Source organism: Dendrobium catenatum, unplaced genomic scaffold, assembly GCF_001605985.2.
Source record: "Dendrobium catenatum unplaced genomic scaffold, ASM160598v2 fragScaff_scaffold_1482, whole genome shotgun sequence".
Classification (NCBI taxonomy): Eukaryota; Viridiplantae; Streptophyta; class Magnoliopsida; order Asparagales; family Orchidaceae; genus Dendrobium; species Dendrobium catenatum.
In genome coordinates, this window is record NW_021319944.1 from 2,501,873 (window position 1) to 2,517,918 (window position 16,046).

Genomic DNA, 16,046 nt, shown 5'->3' on the forward strand with positions numbered 1-16,046 from the left:
GTACAGTCATAGTGATGTTGACTTCCAATCCAATAGGAAGAACATCATCGAATTGTCGTGACTTCTAATCTGACCGTAAGGGAATGTTGTCGACGAATGTGAAGAAGCTTTTAACGATTCATCGAAACAGGCAAAGTCAAACATATGAAATGCCGAATGAGGCAAAGATTAGGGATTCATTTAAAGAAAATGTATATTATTTGAGGCGTATGTCTCGCATGAATGAGGTGAGGTGTGCCTCAGCCAAATTGAGGCACATGCCTCACAAACAAAACTTGAGGCGTACACCTCAAAGGTTTTTTTTTTTTTGAGGGAATTGTGCTGAGGTGCGTATATTATTGCCCAATTTTAAACAGTGGTCTTTAGGACCAATTTTATTTTAGTTTTTAGATATCACCTTCAGAAGTTTAGTGGCGGAGACATAAATTTTTTTAAGTAGGGGCACAAATTATATTTTTCATATATTCCCACATTTTTTTCATTCGGGCTTTAGACTGACATTAACAATTTTTTTTTTGAATATGTTATTTTATAGAGATAAAATACAATATGATAAAAAACTTACACTTTAGAACACCCACTCTTCAGGTTTTGAAAATTTGAATGATTACTTCAATATCAATATAATTAAATATTTCTTTCTCAATGTGACTAAAGTGTCATTTATCTAATGATCGTTAATTCTATTTAATAGTCGATTTTTTATAATAATCATAGCAGAAAAAAATCTTCCAACTTATAAAGGCTTGTTGTTGTTGTTGCATGATAATATTTTGATTATAATATCCCAATGTAATTTATTTTTTTTTTATAAAAATTAGATCTATAAAGAGATGAATAAAGAAATAAATGTGATTAACTACGCTTCTATTTTAATAAAGAATAAATAATATCAATATAAAAATAAAAAAATAAAAAAGAATTATATATATATATATATATATAAGGTTGTTGTTGGTTAAGAATCGGAAGATAAGGTTGCTATGGGTGAAGTGAGTGGTACTGGCAGCTGTTAGCTAGCATCGAGTCACACAAACAAAAAGGAAGGGGAGGGGTTTCGGCTTGGGAGTCATGTAGCTGGAGGGAGTGCGGCTCGGGTTGTATGGGGACGCAGGAGGTTTGGCCAGTTCAGGCTCTTGCGTGCGGCACATAAAAAATTAGAGGGAGAGAGAGTCACTAGCATAGCTCCTGCATGCGGCACATAGGAAACGAAGGAGAGGGAGTCACTAGCGTGATTCTTGCATGTGGCTTTGCTTGGGGCTATGCAACAGAGAAGGAGACGAGAGCTCGAGTAGGGTTCCTTCGTGCGTCTTCGGCTGGGGTCGTGCGACAGAGGGAGACGAGAGTTCGGGCCTCTGGGCTGGTTCCTACTTGCAGTACCTAGAAAACGAGAGAGTCCCTTGGGATCGAGCAGTTTCGACTGGGGTTCTTTAGCGTGCGCAACTACTGTGAGTGGGGGAGAGATCGCGGGTTAGTGGGTTAGTGGTCAACACATACATGACAATCTCTTAAAAAAAATAAAAAAATAAAAAATGACAATCTCTTGCCCCATTGCACGACTTTAAACTAAAAGACAGTAACATGGACGATTCTAAATTCAAATGCAGAACACTTTTGTGCTTTTGGAGCTCAAAGATTAATAAAATGTGTTTTTCGCATGTACATGAGACATGCCTGAAAATTGCAATAAGAACTTTTTTGCATATAACATTTATTAAATTACTTGTGATTATTAGCATTTTCATTGTTGACATATCAAGATATCTTATAACAGAACTTGGAAAAATAGCCAACCTGAATATAATTGCAGGTTCTGTGGGACAAACACTGCTAGGTTTAGTACAATCACCATACACAAATTGAACTGATCCAGAATCTGAGATTAAGTCATTCTCGACTGTGACATCAGGCTCATAAACAGATAATGAGTGGTAACCAAGGGCTTCCCATTTGGCCACTTTCTTCTCTTCTGCCTTCCTTCTATCTGCTTCTTGTTTTACCAGCCTTTCTTCGGACAAATGTTTCCTCTTTCGAAATTCCTCATTAGTTTCCTGGGTAGCTGGTGCAACTTTTTTTAATTTCTCAATCCAAGATAGATAAGAGACTTCATCAAGTCCAACGTCAAAATTGAATGAAGAGGCCTTTTTCCTAGCAGAAAGACAATCACTCAAAACATCTGAGGGATTAATTTCAAATATGCAATCATCCTTGTTTAACAGCTCAGAATTGCGCATCTGAACTACTTTTTCTGTCATTGTACTCAATTCTACCAAGTTATCCACATTCAAATTGTTGGCATTATTATCTACGGGGTCAAAGACTTGTAAACCACGAATAAGAGATCGCATATCGCCAGCTTCAATCAAGGCATCATTCCCTGCCTTATTGCACTCAACTTCTGTCCCCATAACACTGTTGCTGAGCTGCAATTTCTTCACAGCTCTCCTCATAATGACCTGATGCATTACACTCTCCACCGTAAGTACCAAAAGAATATTAGATAATAATAAAGCATTATTCGTATATTATCCCCTCACCTCCTCTATTGTGTTTTGCGTTACAAGATTTATAGATAGCACATGATTAATTTGACCAATGCGGTGGGAACGCTGCAAAGCCTGTTTGTCAACCTGGGGATTCCAGTCTTGCTCATAAAATATAACCTAATGAAAGTGCTTCTAATCAGTAGTAATTATATGCTGAGAAAGTATATGGTATATATGTAAGATATCCATCAAAATATACTTACGAATTTAAATGTGAAGTTAACACAACAGGTACATTGTAGTTAGGATATCTTTTTTTATCATTTTTAGTATCAATAATCAGCTCTGTTCATTAATAAGACTGACATGAAAGCTGCATTATATGTTACAAAATCACAATATTACTAGGACATTTTCATATAATAAAGAAAATTATGAGGCGGCTCTTAACAATGGTGAAGAAAATTTTCAGAAAAAAGTTAAATGCTAACATATTTAATTTTGTAACCTTCCGCCATCCAATATAACAAGCAAAAGAAGGAAAGGGTAAAAAGAGTTAAACAGGAAAATGGTAAACAGAGTGAGTGTCTGAAAACTCACAGTATCCGCGGCCACAAGATTAAGTCCAACACCACCTGCTCTGGTTGAGATAATGAAAACAAAAGCACCATTAAGTTTAGCCTGAGGTTCGATGACATCACCAGTGAGGTTAAGACTGAAGTTCCTTATTGCAACAAAACGCTCCTCCGCACGGACGGATCCATCAAGGCGCTCATAGGTGTACTTGCGCAGTTCCAGAAAATCCTATGTAGCCAAACAAAACTAGGAAAAGGAAAGGACAAAAAAAATGATCAGGCCAACTGACAGCCTACAATAGTTTACCTGTAAAATGTCAAGGGTATGAGTCATTTGAGCAAAAATAAGAACACGGTGGCCATCAGCATGAAGTTTCTTAAGTAGTAGATCCAGAGCAATAAGTTTACCGCTTGCCTGATTTGCACAATGAATGTTTGAAACAAGTTGTTACTATCAACAAAGTCATCTTTCATACATTAGAAAAAAACGAAAAAAAAAACTGAAATTAAAAACCATAAAAGAGACACAATGAGGTAGAGGAAAAAAAAGACCACAAACCTGAACTAGATGTTCACCTTCCACATATGGTTCTGGCTCAATTCCATTAAACAAGTACGGGTGACTACATACTTTGCGGAGCTGCATCACCTGGACAATAAAAGAGTAATGATAATGCAACAGTAAAGAGAAGCATGTGATTTTCCAGCACATGAAAATCTAAATTTCCTTTATTACAGAAAATGGATAACTATGTGAGAGAAAAATAAATCATTAAATGGCTAAGCTTTAAGAGAACAGAACAATAAATAACGGATTGGATATGTCCACCCGGTAAATTTAAGGGTTTTCTTAGGTCTCTCAACTAGCCATCACCTTTGGAAGAAGCTTTTTTATGAGGACATCAGCCAGAGATTTCGACATGTGTACCATCGACGGAATTGTAGATCGACGGACTTTTGTTGTATTTTATGTTTTATTTATTTTGCATTTCAGTTTTCCTAGTTTACCCCTATGGGTAATGAGATCTTATTGCCGCCCTAAGGGCATTTGAGTAATTCTTCTTTTCTTTATTATTGAGGCTTATATATAGAGGTCTTGTGCTTTGTAAGAGGTTAATGAATGATTAAATGAAACTTTCATATTTGTCTTCTTCTTGTGTGTGCACTTGATAGAGGAGAAGCCTAGGAGAGGCTCAAACGAAATACCCAACAGCTCCTTCGAGTGAGCTCTTGGTTTTCCCCCAAAACTTCTTATCTTTCTTCTTTCCCCCACCACCCGAACCCCTTCTCTTCTCCCACCCATCGGCCCACCTCAGCCCCTCTAACCTCAACCCTAACGCCGCATCCAAACCTCCACGAGCCGGCCCAAATCACCCTTTCTTCTCCTTCCCGACGCCATCCCTACCCCCCTATCCCATTGCCGCCGGCCCACCCCATTTTCATAATTGTGATTGAAATAAATACTTGATGAATCATCTACAAAATATATAATATAACTGTAAATCATGTTATCTCAATCACATAAAAAATACGATCACAATTATATAAAGTGTTCCTATTTCCTCTACCCAAAATTTGAGTATCTCACCTCATTCTCTAGAGTATTCGAGTGAATTTTCTCTCTTACAATACTTCGACCACCTTTTCTCTTATACACAACATAAAGCATAATTATTTATCTTTCAACATGAATTCAAATAAAACAATACAAGCTATAAGAAAAACATACAAGATTACTATTTGAGAAATTTTGACATCCTCAATAGATTATATTTTATGATCAAGTACTGTATAAAAAAGATGATATATTATCCCGAAGGACAAAAATATCATTTCTTCATGAACTTAATAATAAAATTTACAATTTTAATAGAGATCCTCTCATTCAATATTTGGTTGAATAGGGTTTATTTTATTCTGGATTACGGATGCCCCATAAGGGCAAACCCCTATAGTTAATTACATCTCAAGCATTTGGTACTTGAAAAAAAAATTTTGATTAAACTAGTGGTTTCTTTCTTTTGAAAATCATCCAAACATTGGCTAAAATTTTCATTTTAAAATTCATGAAATTTTTGTTTAAAGAGTTTTGCTCTTTAAAAATTTCAAAGAATGAGAGAATCAACTTTGATTGGAGTTCTTGGAATGAAAGCCGAAGGAAGAGTAGCAGTACTTGATTCTGAGAAAAAAACTTAAAAGTACTCAAAACTATCCTATATTAAGCTTTACATTTTTAAAATCCAATTTTTGTTTAAGTTGACAATTTTAATTAGAATGTTGAGGCTTACATTCCAACAACACTGTTCGAGAATTTTTGTAATCCTCAAACGGATTATATATTTTATGATCAAATATAGAATAAGAAATATGATATATTGTCCTGAAAAATAAAAATATCATTTTCTTATGGACTCAATATAAAATTTATAATTTAACAGCAAGCTCGAGGCATAAACCTTGAAGTGTTTTTCTCTGGAATTGCATTGAGGCGAGCCTTATATTGCGCAATTTTAAACAATGTTAGAATTCAAGTTGGATGGTTGAGATGGAGGAATGTATCAGGCTTGTTGTGTGATAGAAAAGTCCCCCTCAAACTCAAAGGAAAATTATATAAGATGGTGGTGAGACACCCAATGCTTTGTGGTGCAGAATGTTAGCCATTAAAAGAGAAGCGTAATATTAAGTTTAGTGTTGCAGAGATGAGGATGCTCAAGTGGATAAGTGGCTTTACTCTTAGAGACAGGATGCAAAATGAGAATATACTTGAAAAGGTTGGAGTAGCTCCAGTGGAAGATAAGATTAGAAAGAGTCGCCTTAGATGATTTGATCACATAAAACAGCGGCCTTCTGATGACCTGTTTAGGAAAGTATATGTATTAGATTAGACTTACGTTAAGAAAGGTATAAGTAGACCTAAAAAGAATTGGTCAGAAAATATTAAAAATGAACTTTCTTTATTAGATTTAAATGAGAATTTAAATTTTAACAGGTCACAATGGAAAAAAATTATTCATGTAGCCGACTCCACATAGTGGATAAAGATTTGATGTTGTTCTTGTATACATATACTCGTAGATAATTTTTCTATGCTCATAATGAAATAACAAGTTGCAAAGAAAAAATTATTTTGATTTATTGCTGCACAAATCTTGCATATTGATTCATGTAAAAAATGTATGTTCGTGTATGCACTTCGTTTGAAGGTAATGAATGTTATTTTTACAAATCATAACTTTTTATAAAATAGCAATTGTCATATTTAATATATAACAAAGTTGAAAACCTTTTTATAACGTCATCGAAAGTGAATGTCATTATGTAAGTCGGTAGAACCCTATTTGATATTACCAAGCCAATCCAACAGCTCACAGAGTGACAATTCTATAGGAAATCATTGAATTTCTTTGAGTTCGTGTTTACATTCTCGATACAGGGTGTTTGACAATATCAAATATATATATATATATATATATATATATATATGAATGTATGTATTTGCAAATAGACATGGGCTGAATAAAAAGAATATCTGATAAATCATAATGAGATATAATAATACCTAGAGTGATTGCATGTATGAAAATTTAACTGATATTGTAGTGACAGTTTTACATATGTATTTTATGATATCATAACATTAGAACCTGTCATAGAAACTATAAACTATTGCATTGTTACATTGATATATCAACTATCCGTTACTATAATTCCAACTTATTTGGTTGTTCATACTACATGCCACATCTCCTTACCATTTATTCTTTAATAGATAAAAGTTGCTTATTGAGTTTAATTTTTCAAACTTGCTAGTTGTTAATTTTTCTTATAGCAAATCCTACTGGAGTGCATGGTGGAACATCCCGACGGGAGCAAAGTTACTAGCATTAAAATAGATATAGATTTGATATTTTATATATTGTGATAGGTCGTTCTTTTATTTTCTTTTAAGGCTTTGGTAGTTTTATTTAGTGGTGATTTTTTTTCAGTTCTCTATGCATATGTAGTTGGTTCTACATTTTCATTTATTGTCATTTGGATTCATGGTAATGAAATGAAACTTTTCTTTATCTTTCATTGTTTGTTCTGATATCTTCTGTTTGTAATAATTGTATGTGAACTTTCTCTTTTGTAAGTGTAAAGCACGTCTTCTTATCCTCTCATCACATCCCATGTTACCAAGGTGTATTAACTTTCAGACCCTGGGTGTGACACATATGGAGGTTAACATTTTATATTGTGGTTTCTTTTTTCATGCGCAAAATTTCAATCACTTATATGGCTTTACTGATCTTGAATTTCAAGATTTTAGAATCGGAATGTATATGTTTTATTTCATCAGTAGTCGTAAATAGTCATTTACGATCAAGATCTTCCTTTCCCATGAAATTTACCCGTTGAGGATTTTATCAGCTATAAAATTCGTAAAAAGCAAGTGCTGGTCATGACTTAATTCTGCAGAGCATAGTAGATCTACATTAGGATCTCTAGACCTGAAAAAATTCCTACATCACGTTTGAAGCCACATAAAATTAAAATCAAATAGAAAACTCACTCCACAATATAAAAGTAAGAAAATATACAATGTTTTGTAAAGACTGATGAGTGTAAGCCCCGGATGAGAGTGAAAGCAGTGCAGGAAGCTCCCTCCTCAGTATTGACATGTAGACCTTTCTTTGCAGGGACACAAATGGCACCAATCTGCAAATATGAAATAACAGATAATCGACTTTTAAGAGATTTTTAAAAGACTAAAGCAATTATATAAAAATTAACTCAAAAGGTAATCCTTCAGTTAGGAAAAACTAACACGGTAATCTCTGTAAGTGGGGGCAGCGTCAGGGTTCCTCTCTCAATAAGCATTGCTTTTGTCCTCCGAAGCATAAATGCTTTGAGCACATGTTTCAAAATTTTAAATTGTTCTTTAGCTTTTTCCAAATTTTGACCTGGTTAATATAAAACGAGGAAAGTTTCTCAGTTGAAAAGGTTGAAATAGAAATAAAAGTAAATTGAAGCTCAGACAGATAGTTTTGACCAAGTTGCATATTTTTCAAAATTTTCAGAAAACAGCAGTTTATTCCTCCTAATTTGGAAAAAGGGCAAAGAAAAATTACCAGCAAGACAAGCAATAATCCTTTTAAAAGCAATAATCACCCAAAAAAAAAAAAAAACAGCATTCTGAGGCTTGCTCGCCCAAAAACATCCTGCTTGATGATTAATGAAGGTCATGCACAATCAAGGCCTTCATCAACCTATTTTAAAGCTGAAGAGAGAGAGAGAGAGAAATGGTTGTAATGAGAAGAGAATCCTTCAACTCCTTAGTGAACTACCATAGTTGCATCTTAGAAAGTGGTCGGATTGGAATGTTCGACCAACAATGACAAGTCATTTGTGGAAGTCTGCATGTTTAAGGAGCTAAAGCAAATATTGTAAAAGAAGACCAGGAAGTCAAAGAATAAGTAAATGAAGCTTATCAGTTAATAAGTGTTCAATACAAGCATTAGCATTATCCTAATACAAGTTTATCGCCTCAAGGAGAAACAAGTGCAAAAAATAAGGGACTTGCTGAAAGGAAATCCTAAGTCTCTTGCCTAGACAACCACTGGAAGGACTAACCCGGCTAAATCCATTGGGAACCACTCAGTCCACTTAAAAAACTATTCAGCCTACACCTGACTCGCTCCATCTTCCTTACTCTTGTCCTTTTCCTTAGTTGACCAATCACTTTGAGATGGATAGCAATTGTAAGTTAATTCAGTGGAAACTCATGACAATAAAATAAAGCATCAAGGAAAAGCTCAATATGTTCATAAACGAATCAACATACATACGCATAACTAATGGACTGAGATCCATTCAGCTACAACACATTATAAAGGAAACATACGAAGAGAGTTTATAGAAGTCATGTTTGTCATGCAATTCATGCCTGCATCATACTAGGCATCATTCATTTGCCATCTTGATGCCTTCTTACCCCTTTACTCATCCGTGAGTTAATCATAAGTTCAGGCTAGTTAGACCCTCATGATATTATTCATATAAGTGACCATAGCCGCTCATTCAGTTGGCTACATCTCATGATCTTCTTGCATGTGAACATTTATACTCAGTATTTTATTATATGTGCAAGGAAATGCACATATTGGGATGATTAGAGGTTTGTAAGGATCAAACCTAATTTGGCCCTTCTCTGAATGGATCTTCCTTGCTTTGTTTTTCTCTAACTTCATACAAAAGCTTCCTAAAACTTTCTAATAAGATCAAGAAAGTCTTAGCACTCTGTAGGATCAAATCCTAAGTTTGTAGGATTCCTCCGCTTGCCCAAAAACAGGTAAGTGACCCTATTCTCCCTACTACCCAAATCCTAGCTTTCGTGACTTGATTGACTCGAATTAGTCAAGTGACATTTCATCTTCTTGAATCTATTTAGAACCTCCTCTTTCCTTTAAGAACATTTTAAGGTGGCCTGAGTTGTGTAAAGGTTAAACCTAAATTTAACTTCTTCAAAAGAATTCATTTTGCTGACTGTTCATAACTCTTATTAAAGATATCTTAAGACCTTTAAATGAGTTTTAAAGAACCTTATCATTTGTTTAGGAGCCTTCTATGATGTCAAACAATATTAGACAAGCCTTATGTTTTCCTTGGTTTGGATTAAACAAAATTTAATCTAAACCTCCCTCCTATTAAGGTTTTTTGTTGTAATACTCTTTCTAAATCTCACATAGAGGCTCCAAAATGATTTCAAAGGGATTATGAAATAGTGTTAATATGTTCTAGAGCAAAATCTTTATTTTTCTTCCATCGTATTTGACCTCAAAGTCAACAAATGATCCTAAATCATTTGTATAGGACAGAAAGCCTAGCTTTCCTCAACTGTTTTGTCCTGTGAAATAGATGTTAGTCATTCTTGAAACAGTAAAATTTTGAGATATTCTCTTTAGTTTCTACTCCCAAGTTACAACCAAAATGTTTAATCCAATGCATTTCCTTGAACCTAATTCAAACAAATAGCTCAAATGCAACAACCTGAAATTTGGGCAAATTTTAAAAATGATCATTATTAAAGATTAAATTAGGAGAAGGATCATGATTAAAAAAAAAATTAAAAGGATCATACACGCAAATGGGCTTCACGTTTTTGGTAGAAATAAGAAAATGCAAAGTTGCTATGCGTTTCTCTTTAAAACTTTTTATTTAGATTTTCAGTTTTAGAGAGATGGAAAGAGAGAAATGAATAGTCATATCAAGCACAAAGAAAAGAGAAAAGGTAGAGAGGGAGAGAGAGAGTTTGAGAGAAATGGAAAGAGAGAGGGAAATCCATTAAAATTTAAACAATTTCATTTTATATTTTTAATATTTAATTAAATAGTTATAATATTTAGAATTAATTAAAATATATTAACAAGTTAAAAATTTAAAGTTGATTAGAATTTACTTAAACATTTAAAATATTTATTGTATTTTAATCAAAATAATTTTAAATATTTTAAATATATTTAAAGAAGTGTGTATCCAAGGAGAAGGTTAAGTGGTGTAGATTTGGAAGAGGCAATTCATCATGAATGTAAGTTATGTAAAGTTAAGTTATTGATTTTTAGTATATTTATTGTGTCTTTTAAATGGTTTGAGTAATTCAACGCATTATGAATATTTGCATAGTAACTATAAGAATTTGTATATTAACTATGACAATACATTGAGTACTCGTTTATAAACAAATGTATTCTATGTGGGAAAGTAAAATTGATATGTGATCAAGTATGCTATTTAAATCTTTGTGATAATATGTTAAAGAAAGAAGTTTCATTCTTTTAGTAATGCAGGTCAAGTTCTTCTTGCAATACTTGTATATTTATATGAATTAGGACAGTTATAAATTGTGAATATGAGGATTACTGAATATTTATTTAGTAAAAATTGACTATTATATGTTATGAGATCTAAACTATCAGGTGGGCAAAAGAGACCCAATTATGAAGCCTGTGGTGTGGATGGGGCAAAAGGGATCCCAGAGAATTTGATGCTTGCATAGCAGGTGGGGCAAAAGGGATCCCTAAAGAGGCAAAACGGAACTCTATGAATTTAAATGGTGATAATGTCAGATCTACTTGAGCTCCATTGAATATGTTTATGAAAGTATAGTCAAATCTTTTAAAAGACTAAATATTCAATATCTACATCAAATGACATAAAGGATGATGTCTATATAATTTTTATGATATTTTTCAAATAATGATAAGTTGATCAAATGTTTACTTCAATATTGTAATTCATTATATTATTGCATTTTAATTCTTATTGAATTTGCATAGATTATTGAGCCTCAAAGCTCATTAGTATTTTATTAATGATTATTGTTACACGAAAGAGAAAGGAGAATATTATAACAGATTAAATTGCATAGATTAGTGATAAGTTAATCAAATGTTTAGTTCAATATTGCAATTCATTATATTATTGCATTTTAATTCTTATTGAATTTGCATATATTATTGAGCCTTAAAGCTCACCAGTATTTCATAAATGATTATTGTTACACGAAATAGAAAAGATCAAAAGACAATATCATAGCAGATTAAATTGCAATAATATGATATTTTTAATTTTTCAAATAATGATAAGTTGATCAAATGTTTAGTTCAATATTATAATTCATTATATTATTGCATTTTAATTCTTATTGAATTTGCATAGATTATTGAACCTCAAAGGTCACTAGTATTTTATTAATGATTGTTGTTACACGAAAGGGAAAGGAGAATATCATAGCAGATTAAATTGACAAATATCACATATGTTATGTTATGATAGTGTTTATCTTTGTTTGAAGTTTAAACATAATGTATGTAAACCTCTTAGTGATGTATTACATTGAATTTTTGTAGTAACTCTATAAGTATCTTATTATAAAATTTAAAGTTATTAGTTGCTTCCGTTTGATAAAATATATGTGAACCGAACTGTTGGATGTTTTATAAAGATTATCAAATGTTCAAAAGCATCTTATTAATACTCCTTGTACTATTAATGGAAACTATAGGGTGTTACATCAAATCTATAATGTTGCACAAAACCACATAAATTTCTTTTCTTTAGCCTCAAAGCTATAGGGTCTCTTATGTTTCATTGGTCCCAAAGCTATTGAAACATTCGTATTCATTTGCTTGAACCCAAAAATCAATTGGATGAGCACATCTCCTACCAATACTAGTAGCCTTTCCCATTTGACCCAAACTAAATAAGGTGTCCCTTTCCTTCGATCCTGAAGTTATTGGTTACTCATTTGACATAATCAAATGAGTCATATCCTCCCCTTTTACCTCAAAGTCAAATCACACCCATTTGATCCAATCAAATAGATGATTTTCCTATCTAGACCCAAACTCTAGATTTCGAACATTTAGTCAAAATAGGTGATTGTGGCCCTCATTCTAAAATTAAATCTGAAAACTTCAAGTCACTTTTCAAAACCATTATTTTGAAATTTTCCTAGCCCAATTAAACAAATTTCTTCTCTTTTAACCGAATACTAAGAGAAATTATAAAAACATAAAAATAGCTTATATTCCTCTTTGATGCAATAATATATCATTTTGCCCTAATAATTGGAATGTCTGTCTCACTGGGTCTCAAGATAATGAGAACAGCAGATTTGTCTCAAAATAAGTAGTAAGCATTTCATGGGTTCTTCATTATCATAAAAAATATGAAATATCTTTAGAGTTCAAATAAAAGGTTTTAAGTAAAAAACAATGTAAAGTAAAATCATCCCTGGAATAAATGAAATCTTTATCTTATTCTACAATAAACAATACATCAAATAATAACAAGACGGGCGCAATGGCCGGCACACAATAAATGCATAGTCTATTAGGCATCCTAAGATTAGAATTTATTTTATGCATGTGGTTGCAATGTTTCATGTGAAATAATTGTTTGATGAGTGTTTATGATATGGGAACCTATTCTTAAGTGTTATTGAAAAGATATCTACTCGTATATGTAGGTAGTCATGCATAAAAAGAGCAAATCAATTAAAAAGTTATCATCAAATAACATTTGCTTGAATGTGTTACTTTACATGCTAAAATCCTGAGTAAGCAAGGCCAACATGGACTGAAATTAACTTGGCACTGGTACTGCACTGTAAGTACCAGACAATCTATAATATGATGTTTGAACATATATTACATTGCTTCCTAACATTTGTTTTGCAAAAAAAAAAAAAAATTTAAATATAATTCATTTGTAATTTTAGGAAGTCATGTAAGACCATGGGATACAACAAAGGACTAATGAACAATAAAGAAGAATTAGAAGTGAAGCTCTAGATGAATTAGAAGCTAAAATTGAAGATCCACAGGCCGAGTCTGAAAGTTTAACTAGATTATATAAGGAAGACAACTCATTTGCCCTTTTTATATTTCATAATTATATAAAAGGCCTCTAAATTATTTTTTTGGTTGATTATTTTTTTGTGAGTGTTCACTTTGAAAGCGCATTAAAAATATATGTTTTTCTTAAGTTTCTTCTGGTGCTTTTGCTTAGGGTGGCTTGCAGATTGTGTCGTAGGCTCTTAGGGGTACATTTTTCTCTTCATGAATGTTCCATGGAAATAATAGGGGAATCTTTCTTGTAAGAACGTTATACATTCTCGCATATATATATTTAATTATCTATAGATAATTTTTTTCTTTTTCCTTAGCTTGCTGCAACACCACTACAGTAAACCGGTACATCAGCTACAAATATCATGTCATACTGTAAAACCCGCAAAAATGCTGTTTTAGACCTCGCATGCTTTTCAAAGCGTCGCGACGAGTTTTAAGTGGAAAATTCAAGTTTGTCGGATTTCGATGAAAATAATTTTGAAAATTTCTATGCAAAATTCTAAGAAATTTAATATATAAAACTTATATTTAATTTTGCTTAATTTAGGAAATAAAAATTAGAGAAGTCTTATAATACCCAAAGTACCCCTACTGTTTATTAAGGCTTGGATAACTTAAGTGAGGGAAAATTTGATATTTTGAAAATCCCTTTTCTCCCTAAATGAACCAACCGAGCCCTCTTTCATTTCATGCATGGTTTGGCCTAAATTTGGAGAGGGCGGACGGTAGAGGCGACGGGCAAGGGAGACGGCCGGCTCCGGAGGCGTTTCTCCGGCAAAAAACTTAGGGAAATTGAAGAGGAAGACAAAAGAAGGAAAAGGTATGTAATAGAACTATGATTTCCATCTCTTTCTCAAGATTTTTGGATGAGAAGATTTCTAGGGTTTGAGGAAACTTTGAATTTCATTAAGAATTTAAATGGAGGATTGTTAGGGAATATTAGGAGTAGTGTTTTGAATGTAAAAATGAAGTTTCTCCAAGAATTTTTAGGGTTTCTAAAATTAGGGTTTTTCCCTAAAGTTGAAATTTTTGAAAGTACTTTTATAAACTTGGTTGCTAAGGGTCCTAAGATAGTTTCTAAGGGAAGAAATTAATTTTTTCTTACAAAAATGTATTTTCCTAATTTTTAATTATTTTAAATCCGAAAATATATTAATTTAATTATGAATTAGGTGTAAGGGAGAGTTTTGCATGTTTATGTGAGGGAATCAATGAAAATGTTTTTTTTCCAAATTTAGGGTTTTAAGGTAATTCCGAAAATAGTATTTATTTTAAATTTATAATGAGTGTAGGGAATGATGTGTGTGTTTCATTTAGGTGTTGAACTCGTGGAAAGGAAGAGTTCGTAAGGATATTTGGCGGAGCACGTTGTATTGAGGTAGGTAAATGTGACACTTTTAAATTTAGAAGAAAAATTTCAATTCTTTCCACCATAGCATGTTTTATATTTTTGTGAAGATTTTTAGCATTATTCCAATCGTATTATTTTTATATCTTATTATGCTCTTAATGTCATGCACATGTTTCTATGGTTGCCTATTTATATGAACTCATTTGGTAATGGTTTAGAGACAATGTGTTATCTTACATTGCAAGTACATCTCTTATGTGATGATATATATATTGCACTTGTCTCTTTCTAGAGTAATGATTAAAGAATGTACTTAGCTCATTTTCTTTCCTCATGCTAACATGAAATCATGTAGCACATTAGGAGACAATTGACCATATGCATGAATAAGAATATTCCTATGAATAATTAAAGGATGAATGTATGTGGATGTTGATGCGGAGGTATCTTTGGTAAAGGGATGCTCTTCCGAGCATTGGTAAAGGTGGTTTTTATGAACCAAATTGTAAAGATGGTTCTTAGAACCAAATGGAAAAGGAATGGCCAAACAAATTGTATCTGATCAGTACAAAAGATACTTCCGAGACTGGTGATTATAAGATATACATTACATTATATGTATATAAAATATTTTATGATTCATGAAAATAATTCATGTATTGTGTAAGTGATTAGTTGCAAGCTTAACTAAAGGAAGAGGCTTAATGGTTGACCTAGAGGCATGTTACTAAACTTTTATGATTTGTTTAATATTCCTACACAAAGCATTGACATACATATTATTTCCCTCGTCTTGTTCTCTAAATTTAATTGAAAAAGCATTTGCCTATTGAGTTATGACTCACCTATGTTGTGGGAAATTTTCAGGAGATCCTGCGAATAGATAATGGCAGACCAACCACTGCGCACTTACCGTCGTAGGGAGACGACGGATGACAGGTTCTTTTGAGTTTTGTTATTTTGATGATAGAAGGTTGTATGTGTAGATTTTTTTGTGAGAGTTAGATTTGTTTGGATCCCTTCTTTTGGAAGAACTCTCTATGTACATTTTTTTCTTTTGAAAGATGAATGAAAAATGAAAGTTTTAATTGGATTTATTTTAGTGGCTCTTTCATTTTATAGTTGAAAATGCTTGGTTTATGTTAGATCTTTTGATGATATGCTATGAAGGTTTATTCCATCCTATCCAACCTCTGTTCCCGCCTCGCACTTGCGAGCTAACCGGGCCGGGTCGTGATAA

The 16,046-nt window shown here is 32.7% G+C and overlaps 1 protein-coding gene across 1 annotated transcript in view; it reads right to left on the reverse strand.

Moving 5' to 3' along the window:
• Window positions 1–16,046, reverse strand: part of LOC110107784 (probable helicase CHR10) — a 29,606-nt gene that overhangs the window by 8,579 nt on the left and 4,981 nt on the right. Inside the window, exons 6-12 of the mRNA XM_028700276.1 lie at window positions 7,869–8,008; window positions 7,642–7,759; window positions 3,621–3,710; window positions 3,369–3,476; window positions 3,087–3,290; window positions 2,538–2,663; window positions 1,795–2,456 (exon numbers count right to left, since the gene is read on the reverse strand). Coding sequence (XP_028556109.1) covers window positions 1,795–2,456; window positions 2,538–2,663; window positions 3,087–3,290; window positions 3,369–3,476; window positions 3,621–3,710; window positions 7,642–7,759; window positions 7,869–8,008 — 1,448 coding nt within the window. The remainder of the gene's footprint in view (window positions 1–1,794; window positions 2,457–2,537; window positions 2,664–3,086; window positions 3,291–3,368; window positions 3,477–3,620; window positions 3,711–7,641; window positions 7,760–7,868; window positions 8,009–16,046) is intronic.